This window comes from Scyliorhinus torazame, chromosome 17, assembly GCF_047496885.1.
Source record: "Scyliorhinus torazame isolate Kashiwa2021f chromosome 17, sScyTor2.1, whole genome shotgun sequence".
Taxonomy (NCBI): domain Eukaryota; kingdom Metazoa; phylum Chordata; class Chondrichthyes; order Carcharhiniformes; family Scyliorhinidae; genus Scyliorhinus; species Scyliorhinus torazame.
In genome coordinates this window covers 12471705-12485925 of record NC_092723.1, presented here as the reverse complement: position 1 = coordinate 12485925, position 14221 = coordinate 12471705, and the positions used below count along the sequence as shown (strand labels likewise).

Here is a 14221-nt window from a genome sequence, read left to right as displayed (position 1 = left end):
ACAGCCCACATCCCCACTCCATTTTTTTCACCCCACCATCTTCAGCCATCCAGGATCCATGGGAGGGAAATCAATCCTTAAACCCTCCCACACCTTGCCCTGTTGTAAAACATTTCTCAAAAACCCTCTCTTTTGGCCACCCTCCTGACATCTCCTCCTTGGCTTGTGTTCAAAATTTGATTACGCCTCAGTGAAAAATGTTCGGATGTTTTTTTTAAATCTTAAATGCAAGTGGTTATTGTTCATTCAGGCAGTTCTCGTTTAGACAGGACTCAGCACATGCTGAGCAAGTTTCACCCGCCTGGATTTCTGCCTTATTTAGTTAACTTTTTAAATTTAATTTAGAGTAGCCAATTCATTTTTTCCAATTAAGGGGCAATTTAGCATGGCCAATCCACCTTGTCTGCACATTTTTGGGTGGTGTGGGCGAAACCCACGCAAACACGGGGAGAATGTGCAAACTCCACACGGACAGTGACCCAGAGCCGGGATTGAACCTGCGACCTCGGCGCTGTGAGGCAGCAGGGCTAACCCACTGCGCCACCGTGCTTCCTTTATTTAGTTAACTTAAGTCAACAGCATTAGCTATTGAGATTTACTTCAAAACATACAAAAAAACCCCTGATGTTCAGAATGGTCTCCATCGCATTACATGGTCCAGTCCCACAAAGCACAGTTGCCTGCAATTGTGTCTGGTTTCTGGGAATAAAGTCTGGTCACTTCCTGGGAACTTTAGGTCTTGGACTCAAATCCAGACAGTTGTGTTTTGTGGGTTCCTAGCTCCCATTGGGACCCGGTGAGGGAACAGGAACCTGTGTGTTAATGGAAGATGCTGTTGACTCGATTCTCACTTTCTGCCTGCTCAGTGCTTGGATTCTCCATCCTCAGAAACTTCCTATAGGAACATAAGAACATAAGAACCAGGAGCAGGAGTAGGCCACCTGGCCCCTCGGGCCTGCTCCGCCATTCGATGAGATCCTGGCTGATCTTTTGTGGACTCACTCCACTTTCCAGCCGAACACCATAACCCTTAATCCCTTTATTCTTCAAAAAACTACCTATCTTTATCTTAAAAACGTTTAAAGAAGGAGCCTCAACTGCTTCACTGGGCAAGGAATTCCACAGATTCACAACCCTTTGGGTGAAGAGGTTCCTCCTAAACTCAGTCCTAAATCTATTTCCCCTTATTTTGAGGCTATGCCCCCTAGTTCTGCTTTCACCCGCCAGTGGAAACCTGCCCGCATCTATCCTATCTATTCCCTTCATAATCTTATATGTTTCTATAAGATTCCCCCTCATCCTTCTAAATTCCAATGAGTACAGTCCCAGTCTACTCAACCTCTCCTCGTAATCCAACCCCTTCAGCTCTGAGATTGACCTAGTGAATCTCCTCTCCACACCCTCCAGTGCCAGTACGTCAGTTCTCAGGTAAGGAGACCAAAACTGAACACAATACTCCAGGTGCGGCCTCACTAACACCTTATACAATTGCAGCATAACCTCCCTAGTCTTAAACTCCATCCCTCTAGCAATGAAGGACAAAATTCCATTTGCCTTCTTAATCACCCGTTGCACCTGTAAACCAACTTTCTGCGACTCATGCACTAGCACACCCAGTCTCTCTGCACAGCAGCATGTTTTAATATTTTATCATTTAAATAATAATCCCTTTTGCTGTTATTCCTACCAAAATGGATCATCTCACATTTGTCAACATTGTATTCATCTGCCAGACCCTAGCCCATTCACTTAGCCTATCCAAATCCCTCTGCAGATTTCCAGTATCCTCTGCACTTTCGCTTTACCACTCATCTTAGTGTCGTCTGCAAACTTGGACACATTGCCCTTGGCCCCCAACTCCAAATCATCTATGTAAATTGTGAACAATTGTGGGCCCAACACTGATCCCTGAGGGACACCACTAGCTACTGATTGCCAACCAGAGAAACATCCATTAATCCCCACTCTTTGCTTTCTATTAATTAACCAATACTCTATCCATGCTACTACTTTACCCTTAATGCCATGCATCTTTATCTTATGCAGCAACCTTTTGTGTGGCACCTTGTCAAAGGCTTTCTGGAAATCCAGGTATACCACATTCATTGGCTCCCCGTTATCTACCGCACTGGTAATGTCCTCAAACAATTCCACTAAATTAGTTATGCACGACCTGCCCTTTATGAACCCATGCTGCGTCTGCCCAATGGGACAATTTCCATCCAGATGCCTCGCTATTTCTTCCTTGATGATAGATTCCAGCATCTTCCCTACTACCGAAGATAAGCTCACTGGCCTATAATTACCCGCTTTCTGCCTACCTCCTTTTTTAAACAGTGGTGTCACGTTTGCTAATTTCCAATCCGCCGGGACCACCCCAGAGTCTAGTGAATTTTGGTAAATTATCACTAGTGCATTTGCAATTTCCCTAGCCATCTCTTTTAGCACTCTGGGATGCATTCTATCAGGGCCAGGAGACTTGTCTACCTTTAGCCCCATTAGCTTGCCCATCACAACCTCCTTAGTGATTACAATCATCTCAAGGTCCTCACCTGTCATAGCCTCATTTCTATCAGTCACTGGCATTTTGTTTGTGTCTTCCACTGTGAAGACCGACCCAAAAAACCTGTTCAGTTCCTCAGCCATTTCCTCATCTCCCATTATTAAATCTCCCTTCTCATCCTCTAAAGGACCAATATTTACCTTAGCCACTCTTTTTGTTTTATATATTTGTAGAAACTTTTACTATCTGTTTTTATATTCTGAGCAAGTTTACTCTCATAATCCATCTTACTCTTTATAGCTTTTTTAGTAGCTTTCTGTTGCCTCCTAAAGATTTCCCAGTCCTCTAGCCTCCCACTGATCTTTGCTACTTTGTATGCTTTTTCCTTCAATTTGATACTCTCCCTTATTTCCTTAGATATCCACGGTCGATTTTCCCTCTTTCTACCGTCCTTCCTTTTTGTTGGTATAAACCTTTGCGGAGCACTGTGAAAAATCGCTTGGAAGGTTCTCAACTGTTTCACCATAAAGTCTTTGCTCCCAGTCTATCTTAGCTAGTTCTTCTCTCATCCCATTGTAATCTCCTTTGTTTAAGCACAAAACACTAGTGTTTGATTTTACCTTCTCACCCTCCATCTGTATTTTAAATTCCACCATATTGTGATCGCTCCTTCCGAGATAACTGCTGTACCATTTCTACATGCATCAGTTATTTCTTTGTTTATTGCCTGCCCCACCATAATGTTACTATTTGGTGGCCTATAGACTACTCCTATCAGTGACTTTTTCGCCTTACTATTCCTGATTTCCACCAATATCATCCCTTACTATTGCCCGGATGTCATCTTTAAATAACAGAGCGACACCACCTCCCCTACCATCCACTCTGTCCTTCCGAATAGTTTGATACCCTCGGATATTTAACTCCCAGTCGTGACCACCCTTTAACCATGTTTCAGTAATGGCCACTAAATCATAGTCATTGACGATGATTTGCGCCATCAACTCATTTACCTTATTCCGAATAGTATGAGCATTCAGGTAAAGTTCACTTACGTTGGCTTTTATACCTCTGTTTTGAATCTTAACACCTCAATCAGTAACCTAAGTTATATTTCCTCTTAACCTTTCTCCTAATTTTCCTTGCCGTTGAACCCATATCTTCATGTAACAACCTGCCGCGTCGCTTACCATTTATGTTTTTACTTCCCGTTTTATTTCTTTTAGTATTACTGATCCTATTCACTGAGCTCCCCTCAGTCACTGTACCTTGTACTGTCGCCCTTTTTGATTTTTGACTATGGCTTCTCTGCCTTACACTTTCCCCCTTACTGCCTTTTGTTTCTGTCCCTGTTTTACTACCTTCCGACTTCCTGCATCGGTTCCCATCCCCCTGCCACATTAGTTTAAACCCTCCCCAACAGCTCTAGCAAACCCCGCCTCCCCCCCAGGACATCGGTTCCAGTCCTGCCCAGGTGCAGACCGTCCGGTTTGTACTGGTCCCACCTCCCCCAGAACCGGTTTCAATGCCCCAGGAATTTGAATCCCTCCCTCTTGCACCATCTCTCGAGCCACGCATTCATCCTATCTATCCTGACATTCCTACTCTGACTAGCTCGTGGCACTGGTAGCAATCCTGAGATTACTACCTTTGAGGTCCTACTTTTTAGTTTAACTCCTAACTCCCTGAATTCAGCGTGTAGGACCTTGTCCCGTTTTTTACCTATATCGTTGGTGCCTATGTGCACCATGACAGCTGGCTGTTCACCTCCCCCCCCCCCCCCCCCCCCCCCCCCCCCGGCCCAAGAATGTCCTGCAGCAGCTCCGAGACATCCTTGACCCTTGCACCAGGGAGTCAACATACCATCCTGGAATCTCAATAACGTCCGCAGAACCGCCTGTCTGTTCCCCTTACGATTGAGTCCCCTATCACTTTAGCCCTGCCATTTTTCTTCCTGCCCTGCTGCGCAGCAGAGCCAGCCACGGTGCCATGAACCTGGCTGCTGCTGCCTTCCCCTGGTGAGCCATCTCCCTCAACAGTATCCAAAGCAGTATATCTGTTTTGCAGGGAGATGACCGCAGGGGACACCTGCACTGCCTTCCTACTCTTGCTCTGTCTTTTGGTCACCCATTTTCTATTTCCCTCAGTAATTTTCACCTGCGGTGTGACCAACTCGCTAAACATGCTATCCACGACGTCCTGAGCATCGCGGATGCTCCAAAGTGAGTCCACCCGCAGCTCCAGAGCTGTCAAACTGTCTACCAGGAGCTGCAACTGGACACACTCTTGCACGTGAAGGAGCCAGGGACAGTGGACATGTCCCTGAGCTCCCACATCGCACAAGAGGAGCATGACATGGGTCTGGGATCTCCTGCCATGTCTTAGACCTTAGGTAAACTTATACAACTACAATTCCAAAAAATGAAAGAAAAAATAAATAAATAAATTAGACAATGAAAAGAAAAACTACTTACCAGTCACTTACCAGGGTTAAAAAGCACCTCCTCGCCACCCAGCTTTGAATTCCCACCTAGCTTCAAATTCCCAAACTCACTCTTTGTTGTGTCTCACTCTGGCTGTGCCTTCTCTGGCTCACTGGGAGAACCTGTCTCATCTATCATCGCCCCCGCCAACAGTCCTGCCTCTGATGGCCCACTCGCTCATCCTGCTTCCTGGGCAGAGGAGCAGCTGAAGCCTCTTTCTAGCCTTCAGCTATTAAAAATCTGTAACCCGCCAGGAGGAAGCGCACTAGAGCGGTCTCGGCTGCCATGGCCTCGGATATTTTTTCCCCAGCTGGTTTGACATATCCTTCTAGCAGAGTGCTGGAACACACTTTGTGGTGATTTTAGTTCAAGGCCAGTTTCCCGGCAACCTCCAGAGGCTGGGCAAAGGGATAAGTTCTATAGATGGATACATCACATAAGACGGGAAGACTTAAAGGTAAGGGGAGAAAATAAAAAATAACTCTGTCATGGGCAAGCACGGAATTTTATCAAGGACACTCCGGAGACTGTTTTCATGCCTAATACTTTTTGTCTTTCAGATAAAATGTAAACTTCTTCTCTCTCAAATGCAGAGGGACTATTTCAAAGCAGAGCAGGAAAGGTCTCCACAGAATTTGAACCAATATTTATTCCTCAACCCTTATTGTTTAAAACAGACGTTATATCTGGTTATGTAGGAGCTGGCTGTGTACCAATTGGTTGCCCCATTTCCTACATGACAACAGTGACTACACTTCAAAAAGTACTTCCAGGGCTGTAAAGTGTTTTGAGACATCCCAAGGTCGTAAACAAATCATAGAATCGTTGCGGTGCAGAAGGAGGCCATTCGACCCATCAAGTCTACACCGACCCTCTGAAAGAGTACCCTACCCCCGCATCCACTCCCCTGCTCTATCCCTATAACCCCATCTAACCTTTGGACACTAAGGGGCAATTTAGCTTGGCCAATCCACCTAACCTGCACATCTTTGGACTGTGGGAAGAAACCGGAGCACCCGGAGGAAACCCACGCAGACACAGGGAGAACGTGCAGACTCCGCACAGACAGTCACCTGAGGCCAGAATCGAATCGGGGTCCCTGGCGCTATGAATCAGCAGTGTTCCACCAGCTGCAAGGTGCAATAAAAATATAAGTCTTTCCTTCCGCTGCTCAGTGTCTTAATGTGAACGCTATCTTGTTTTCCAGCTGACCTGTTCAATGACTAAAGAGCTCCAGCTGAAAGGGGAGGAGGTGGAAATGTTGCGGATGGAACTGCAAATGGTTGAAACAGATCGTGTGCGCCTCTCGCTGATCGAGGAGAAACTGACCGAAGTGTTGCAGCTTCTCCAGCAGCTTCGAGTACTGGTAATCATCTCCAGTCTTCTCACATGAACACCTGCTTTTAAATTGTATTGCTACTGGATAGAATGCATGTGGGACTAGATTCAGAACCACGGGTGTTTCTGAAGGGCTGTCGTCTAAGGTGAATTAGCTGACAGATTCTGTCCAAACACCCGTGGGATAGAAAGAACGCTCCTACCTCAGTCAGTGATTCTGTTTAAACCTAATGCTTGGCAAAATTCAAACCAGTTTACGTTATCTCTGATCACATGGACACCCCAACGGGGCTGTGCTCATAAGGAATGGATTACAGGAAATAAATGAAGAGCAATTTACTAACATTGTGGTGATGTGCCTATGGGCTATATCATAGTTGGATGGTGTGTGACCTCCAACCAGCAGATGGCGGTGCAGACACCCCATGCGGTGTCTAGACTAAGGTCATATGATCTGTGACTCCGATATAAAGGGAGACACATCCGGTCAACTTCAGAAGAAGATTGAGAGGGTAATAAGACATACATGTCGATGGTCAGTGCCAGGTGCAAGTTGCAGAGGAGTAGTTAGCAGACTCCATGATAACGTGCTCTGTATCAGATTGCTATCTTACCACACGAGACTCCATAATGATTCTGGTTTGGAGAAATTGAAGAGTTTGGAGAGTTCCTTCGTGGAGTACAAAGAAGCAAATACATCAACAGCACGGTAGCACAGTGGTTAGCTTAGTTGCTTCACAGCTCCAGGGTCCCAGGTTCGATTCCCGGCTTGGGTCACTGTCTGTGTGGAGTCTGCACGTTCTCCCTGTGTGTGCGTGGGTTTCCTCCGGGTGCTCCGGTTTCCACCCACAGTTCAAAGATGTGTAGGTTAGGTGGATTGGCCACGCTAAATTGCCCCTAGTGTCCAAACAAGGGTAGGTGGGGTGATGGGGATAGGTTGAAGGTGGTGGGGATAGGGTGGAGGTGTGGCCATGGGTAGGGCGCCCTTTCCAAGGGCCGGTGCAGACGCGATGGACCGAATGGCCTCCTTCTGCACTGTTAATTCTATGAAAACATGCCGAGCATGTGAGCACAGTTTCCTGCTGGGTGGACAAGAATTTGAGAGTGAGCTCGTCTTACCTCATTCAGGTGCATTAAATAGGCTGCTTGGAATCCACGTTTGAGTTAATTACTGACCGTGGTACTGTGGCGGAGTGAGCAAATGGCGGGTAGGTGGACATTCCAGGTTTTCGCCATTCCATTGGGGGCAGTTACAGGTGGAGGCCGATCTCCTTCATTGCTCGGGCTGCGTGGCTCGCTCCTCTTTCGCTGGGTGAGGGTGGGCGGGTTATGGGGCATGGATGTGGCATTTCCAAGGGTGATGATCTCGAGCAGTCATCGCGAAATGGGAGCCCAGATTTTGGCCATTTCAAATGGGTGATTTACATCAGTGCATCAGAGTGGATTGACATCCACCTTCACGGGTACTTCATTCACATGTGTGATATAGGAATGGTGTATGGGATCACGCCTGCTCACTACCAGCAGTGGCTATTATTGATCTGTAGCCACCAGAGGCTTGGCCTTTGGTAAGACAACCTACTAAAGCATCAACTGAGTCAGATGACAGTTTTGAGAACAGCAATGGCCGAATCTGGTGTATGGTCTGTAGACATGCAGGTTACGCTTTGCTACCTGTAGCCTCTCTAGCCTTTCTCTGTGAAAGAAGCATGGAACCTTTGGCAATGATTTTGAATTGACTTTTCAGTCTAATGACCTTGTGACAAGTTGCCTCCACCGTTTGCATATCCAGAGATCCATTCAAACATGCGGTGACATTTGGTGACATTATTTTGTTGCCGTTAGCTGCTCCACCAGATTGACTGGCAGGACATGAGAGTGTACCTGTTTCAAGTGGGCAACGCATTCCAGGGTGGTTGAGTGGATTAGTTTCATTGCTCACCACTTGAAGTCTGCTGCTATGTCCTTTGCTGTCTGTTAGATTCCAGACCTTATTTTCCACTTCCTCACATTCCACTTCTTGCTCAATTTTTATTCTGCTTGATCACAGAACGTTCCAAGACGGGTGTTGGGGAAAATCTTAATGAACACTTTGGACTCCTGTCACAGCGCTGGACATGGTAAGGGATCGCAACTGGGAGATATTTTTAAGAGGGAGGTTCAGTCAGCTGATTTCACCTTTTGTTAACAACTTGCCTGTTTTACAGAAACAATGGGCTCCTTGGGCATGTTGAGCATTCTCCATAAAGAGCTGCTGTCTTGTGAGTTACTCACCAAAGGTTTGTCGCAAACGGAGAATCAACAGGTCATGAAAAACTCCCTTGTGATATCATGTTAGTGGATGGATGGGGCACGTGCCAATGAATGGAATACATGATCTGCAGCAGCGATCTTCAACCTTCAAGCCTTAAGTGGTCAGTTGGGATGTGGCCAACATAAAGAGGCAGAAGCCATTGAAAATGCATCACTCAAAATGCTTTGTTCATTAAAGTTTGCACATCATAAATATGAGACACACGTGTGTAGACAGCTGTCCTGTGTTACCATGGACTCTGAGTAACACATTTACCTCCTGGACAAAGATTCGGCAAATTTGCTCCCAGTTGCAAAAGGGCAAATTAAGAATGAAAGGACTTGTACGTTCTTGGGACATTCTAAAGCACTTCACAGCTAATGAAACCTCTTATTTAATAGACAAATGTGGTATCCAAATTGTGCACAAAGAGGTCCCACAAACAACAAAATGGCCCGTCACCAGTTAATCTGTTTTGGTGGTGCAGGTTGCAAGATGAGAGTTTGCCAGGATATTGAAGCTCATCTTCTTCAGAAAGGGTGTGACGGACTTTGCATGTCCTGAACATGACAGATAATGCCTTGGTGTAATGTCTCATTCTGCAGCTCGCACTCCCAGATCCCTTTGCTCCTTGACCCCAATTCACTGTCGCGAGATCAAAATCCTGGGATCCCCTGTCTAACAGCACTGCAGGTGTACCTACACCACATGGATTACAGCTGTTCAGGAAGGAGGCTCAAGGGCAATTAGACTGGGCAATAATTACTGACCTTGCTAATTGTGCTCACAGCTCATGAAATGAATAAAACAAACATGGGATTATATGAAAATGTCTGAATAATACTGCGCAGGAGGTGACTATTTGGTCCACTGTGCTTCTCTGTGTTAAACAAACAAATTAAAACCACAAACACTGGGATAAATTCCTTGAAAGGAAACTACATCAAAGTAACAGAATGGCAAATGAAGCTTAAAACGTCAAAACAAAATGTGATTAAAGGGGTAGATAACTAATCCCATTTCCCACGGTACCCACCAGGCACGAAAGCCCTCCATTGTGCCAACAGATACTGCATGTTCCCTTTCCAGGGACACCCAGTAGGGGACATAACTGCAGAAGATGGGCAGACAATCCCCTCGACCGCCTGCTGCCTGGACCTATTGACGGTCAGCTTAGTTCGACCCCAGGAGCAGGCCCCCAAGAAGGTGCCTGAAGATCGGGGGCGCAACCAAAAAGAACGCTTGTTCCGTTGTGTCTGCACTGAAACAAACTGTCCAATTTGTCCCATTTCCTTGCTCTTTCCCCATAGCCCTGCATATGTTTTCATTTCAAGTGTATGCCATACTCTTTTACCTTTATTTCTGATTCTTTTGCGAATTATTTAAAATCTAGTCACTGTGACATCAACAAAAATAATAGATAAAGAGTTCAACACTGCAGAGTTCGATTCCAGTCCACCGCTTTCAAAGTTGCCTCCCATTACATTATGACTTTCTGAATTGAGTCAGATCTTCAATTCAATGAGATATTAAAATCACCTAAGTATTCCAAGACGTAAAATCTCAATATGCTGAAATTAAAAAGAAAAATGTTTACTTAATGATTGAACATTTCAAATTTCTTTAGCACAGAACCATGACTTGGAATTGTCGGGAAAAAGGTGTTTGTTAGAAGGAACTTTGTAAATGGCTGGATGTACCTTCATTGAATTTGCTGAATTCCGCATAGATAAATGTGCGGCATTGCATTTCGGCAAGAAAAATAATGAGGTCGCACATTCCATAGGAGGAGCCAGGGGTCCGGGAGTAAAAATAGGCGAAACGCTAAAGGAAGTGACGCCGCTTAAAAAGAGCAACCCAAGAAGTGGGGTTTATTTGTGGAGGGATAGAACTGAAAAGCAGGAAATAAGTTAACGTTCTTGTATCGAACCTTGGCTAGACCACACCTGGAGAACTGCATGCAAATCCGGTTGCCATCTGATCAAAAAGGAATATATAGCAGCACTGGAGAGGGTGCAAAATAAAAGATTTGCAAGGATTCCAGATTGACATATTAGGAAAGGATCGACATACCGGCTCTCTCTCTCGGAAAGCGAAGACTGAGGGATGACCTAATCGAGGTATTTGAAAGGTGAAAGGCTTTGATTGCTCAGACGCAGAGAGAACATTTGCTCCTGCAGGGAAGGACATAACGAGGGACTTTCAATATAAGGTAGTCACGCAGGAAATCCAGTCGGGGAATTCGAATGAAACTTCTTTACCCGGAGAGTGGTGAGAATGTGGAACTCGATACCATAGACTGGAGAGTAGTTGAGGTGACTAGTATGAAAGCATTTGATTCCTAGACAGGCAAGTGAGGGAGAAGGGAATAGAGTTTGATGCAGAGGATCTGGTGAAGTTTTAGTGGACTGGTTGGGAAGTGTGGACTGTTTCTGCGGGGTGTACTCTGTTCCCTGTAAATTACCCACTGGTATACATTAAGCTGTACTGACCGTGTTTTCTTTTTAAACATTATTTTAGTTTATGTAATAGCCTTTGTTTATCTGGACATGTCTGTTATTGATTCACTGTCTTCCTTATTCATGGTGTGATATTGTACTGTACAAAGAATTATTATTTTAAAAGATCTATCGCCCCCTTATGGATGATCAAATTATTTATTGTGTTTCTATTCTGGTATGAGATGTTCTGCAGATTCCTTTGGTATTGGGATTTTTCTGGATAGAATTAAACGGCAGAGATTAAAAATTGATGGGGAAAGTATGTAAATCTCTTGGTTTTCAATAATTGCCATTTTTGTAGTTTTGAATATTGATTATATTTCGCTGTTGCATTTAAATTTTAACCAATCTAATTACATCTGGGGAGTTGACTTGGACGAAAATGGGTGGCACAGGGGTTAGCACTGCTGCTTCACAGCAGCAGGGACCTGGGTTCAATTCCGGCCCTTGGGTGTCTTATCTGTGTGCGTGCATTGCCTCCGGGTGCTACGGTTTCCTCCCACAGTCCACCGATGTACAGGATAGGTGGATTAGCCACACAAAAATAAATTGCACCTTAGTGTCCAAAGATGTGCAGGTTAGTTGGGGTTACGGGGATAGGGCGGGGGAGCGGGCCTACGAGGGTGCTCTTTCAGAAGATCGGTGCAGATTTGATGGGCCGAATGGCCTCCTTCTGCACTGTAGGGATTCTATGGAAACACTCCTTCCTTTGGTAATATTGGAGAAGGAATTCTAGCCCAATATTTTTGTCTTATTCTGTAGCCTGCATAGACTCCCAACCCCGTCATTTAGAGCAGAGAGCGTGAGAAATGGTTTTGCACAGAGAGTGGTGAAGCTGTGGAATTCATGTCCAGGGTAAGTGGTTGAAGCAGAAACTATTCCAGCATTCAAGATTAGATTGGATGAGTGGATGAAGGAAGAGGGGGAGAAGGTATGTGGAAACAGGGTGGGAAGTGTGATTAAAACTATTTCCTGATGTGGAGGGTATACACCAAGACACAATGTTTGGACCGAATGGGTGTTATTCGTGCTATAACCTCTATCTATAGATTGTATCATGACCTTGTATTCCACCTTTGAAGAATTCACAGTCTGGCAGGTTGAGTCATTGACTCTTTTTACACAGGCCAACGAGGAGGGGTTTGGTCCGATAGAGAGTCTTGAAGCTCAGGATGGGAGGGAGCAACCCAGACCCACTGAACCCAAGTTTCCCTGCAGAAGGGAGCACAGAACTCTGAGTTTCAACTGCAGGCTCCACTTGCCAGAACTGTCGGGATTAGAGTTCGAATCCCCGACCCAACCTCAGAGGTGGGAATTCTAAACTAAACTCAATTCTGTGACTTCATGGTGATTGAACAAGAGTAATGGGCAGCACCAGTTGTGATTCATCTGCTTACCCTGACAGAAAGTGGATAAAATGATACAGAATGGATATTTGAAAAGCTGATGGTTGAAACTCCTTTAGGGCCACTTTCGGGTCTGTAGTGGGGGCCATATGCACTGGACTGGATTTTACCATCATACCCTGTAATAATAATCTTTATTGTCACAAGTGGGCTTACATTAACACTGCAATGAAGTTACTGTGAAAAGCCCCCAGTCGCCACATTCCAGCACCTGTTCGGGTACACTGAAGGAGAATTCAGAATGTCCAATTCACCTAACAGCACGTCTTTCAGGACTTGTGGGAGGAAACCGGAGCGCCCGGAGGATACCCACGGGGAGGACGTGCAGACTCCACACAGACAGTGACCCAAGCTGGGAATCGAACTTGGGACCCTGGAGCTGAGAAGCAACAGTGCTACCCACTGTGCTACCATACTGCCCTGTGCTCGTGGTTAAGCAACGCCTCACATTAAGGATTCTCCATCACGTTTTCAGATCCCTCCGTGGCCTTGCCCTCTGAGATATCCGCCTTCCTCCAATTCCCGACAGCAATCCAGATCTTACTGCTATTGTTACTTGGAGCTAGTCGATAATTGAGAACGCTTCCATGATAAACAACCCGGCGAAGCCGTTCTGTTTCAATGCCTCTTCCCAAGTCCCTGCCTCAATCAAAGTCAACCTGGGGACAAGTTTTGAGGAGGATTGACTTGGGGTTGGGGATGTGGAAATAAAATTCTTTCACCTAGAAAAGCTTTGATAGCTGCTAGCCAATGGTGAAGGTGGCAATGATAACATTTGACAGCCTACTAAGAGCACCAAATCCCCTAAAGCTTGCAAGACAATAATCGGGCTCTGCAGCCTCTGTAATCCGGGCATCCTTCATCACCTTGTTAAAGCTCATTACGTTTTAGTGACCTGACTTTGCTTTTCCCGGCAAATTAAGCTGCTCCACACTGAGTTCCAAACAAGATTACATTCAAGTGCTCGGGCAGTTACGTAGACAGAAACTGAGCTCGGGAAAGGCATCCCAGTATGTTAGCTCCACCAGAAGTACTGTATTTAGGTGGAGGTCAGGAATACGGAATTGGGACTCTTGCACTGAAGGATTTTGGACATACGCTGTAGCTTCCTGATACTAACTGGCTGCACCAGTGGAATCACTGATCTGCGATCTAGCTCACAATGAAGGTGCTCAGTTATGCTGCTGGCTGTCCATACTATCTACCACAAGTAAGGAAAGATGTAGTACTCCCCCCTTACCTCTTGCTCATTTTGGGAAGAATAGACTTGCATTTATTTAGCACCTTTCGGGACAACCTAAAGACAATCTTAATCACAACACAGAAACTGCAGTGAGTTTGTGGTTCTGATTGAGGGATAGATGTCGGCGGGGACATGCAGGCAGTTCCCCTGCTCTCTATCCAATAGCATTTAAGTCCACGTGAACGATCAGAGGTTTAATGTGTCACCCAAAAACAACACTTCCAGAAATTCTGAACTCCTATCAAACTGAGCTCTGAACTTGGGCGGCACGGTAGCACAGTGGTTAGCACTGTTGCTTCACAGCGCCAGGGACCCGGGTTCAAAACCTGGCTTGGGTCACTGTCTGTGCGGAGTCTGCACGTTCTCCTCGTGTCTGTATGGGTTTCCTCCGGGTGCTCAGGTTTCCTCCCACATGTCACGAAAGGCGTGCTTGTTAGGTGAATTGGACATTCTG

The 14221-nt window shown here is 45.7% G+C and overlaps 1 protein-coding gene across 1 annotated transcript in view; it reads left to right on the top strand.

Annotated features, from left to right (window-relative positions):
- The window catches only part of LOC140393720 (EF-hand and coiled-coil domain-containing protein 1-like), a 30979-nt gene extending 19599 nt beyond the window's left edge, over window positions 1-11380 (top strand). The window contains exons 5-7 of the mRNA XM_072480038.1: window positions 6194-6352; window positions 8375-8444; window positions 8532-11380. Of these exons, the coding sequence (XP_072336139.1) occupies window positions 6194-6352; window positions 8375-8444; window positions 8532-8662 (360 nt within the window). The 3' untranslated portion in view covers window positions 8663-11380. The remainder of the gene's footprint in view (window positions 1-6193; window positions 6353-8374; window positions 8445-8531) is intronic.
- Window positions 11381-14221: the final 2841 nt, after the last annotated feature.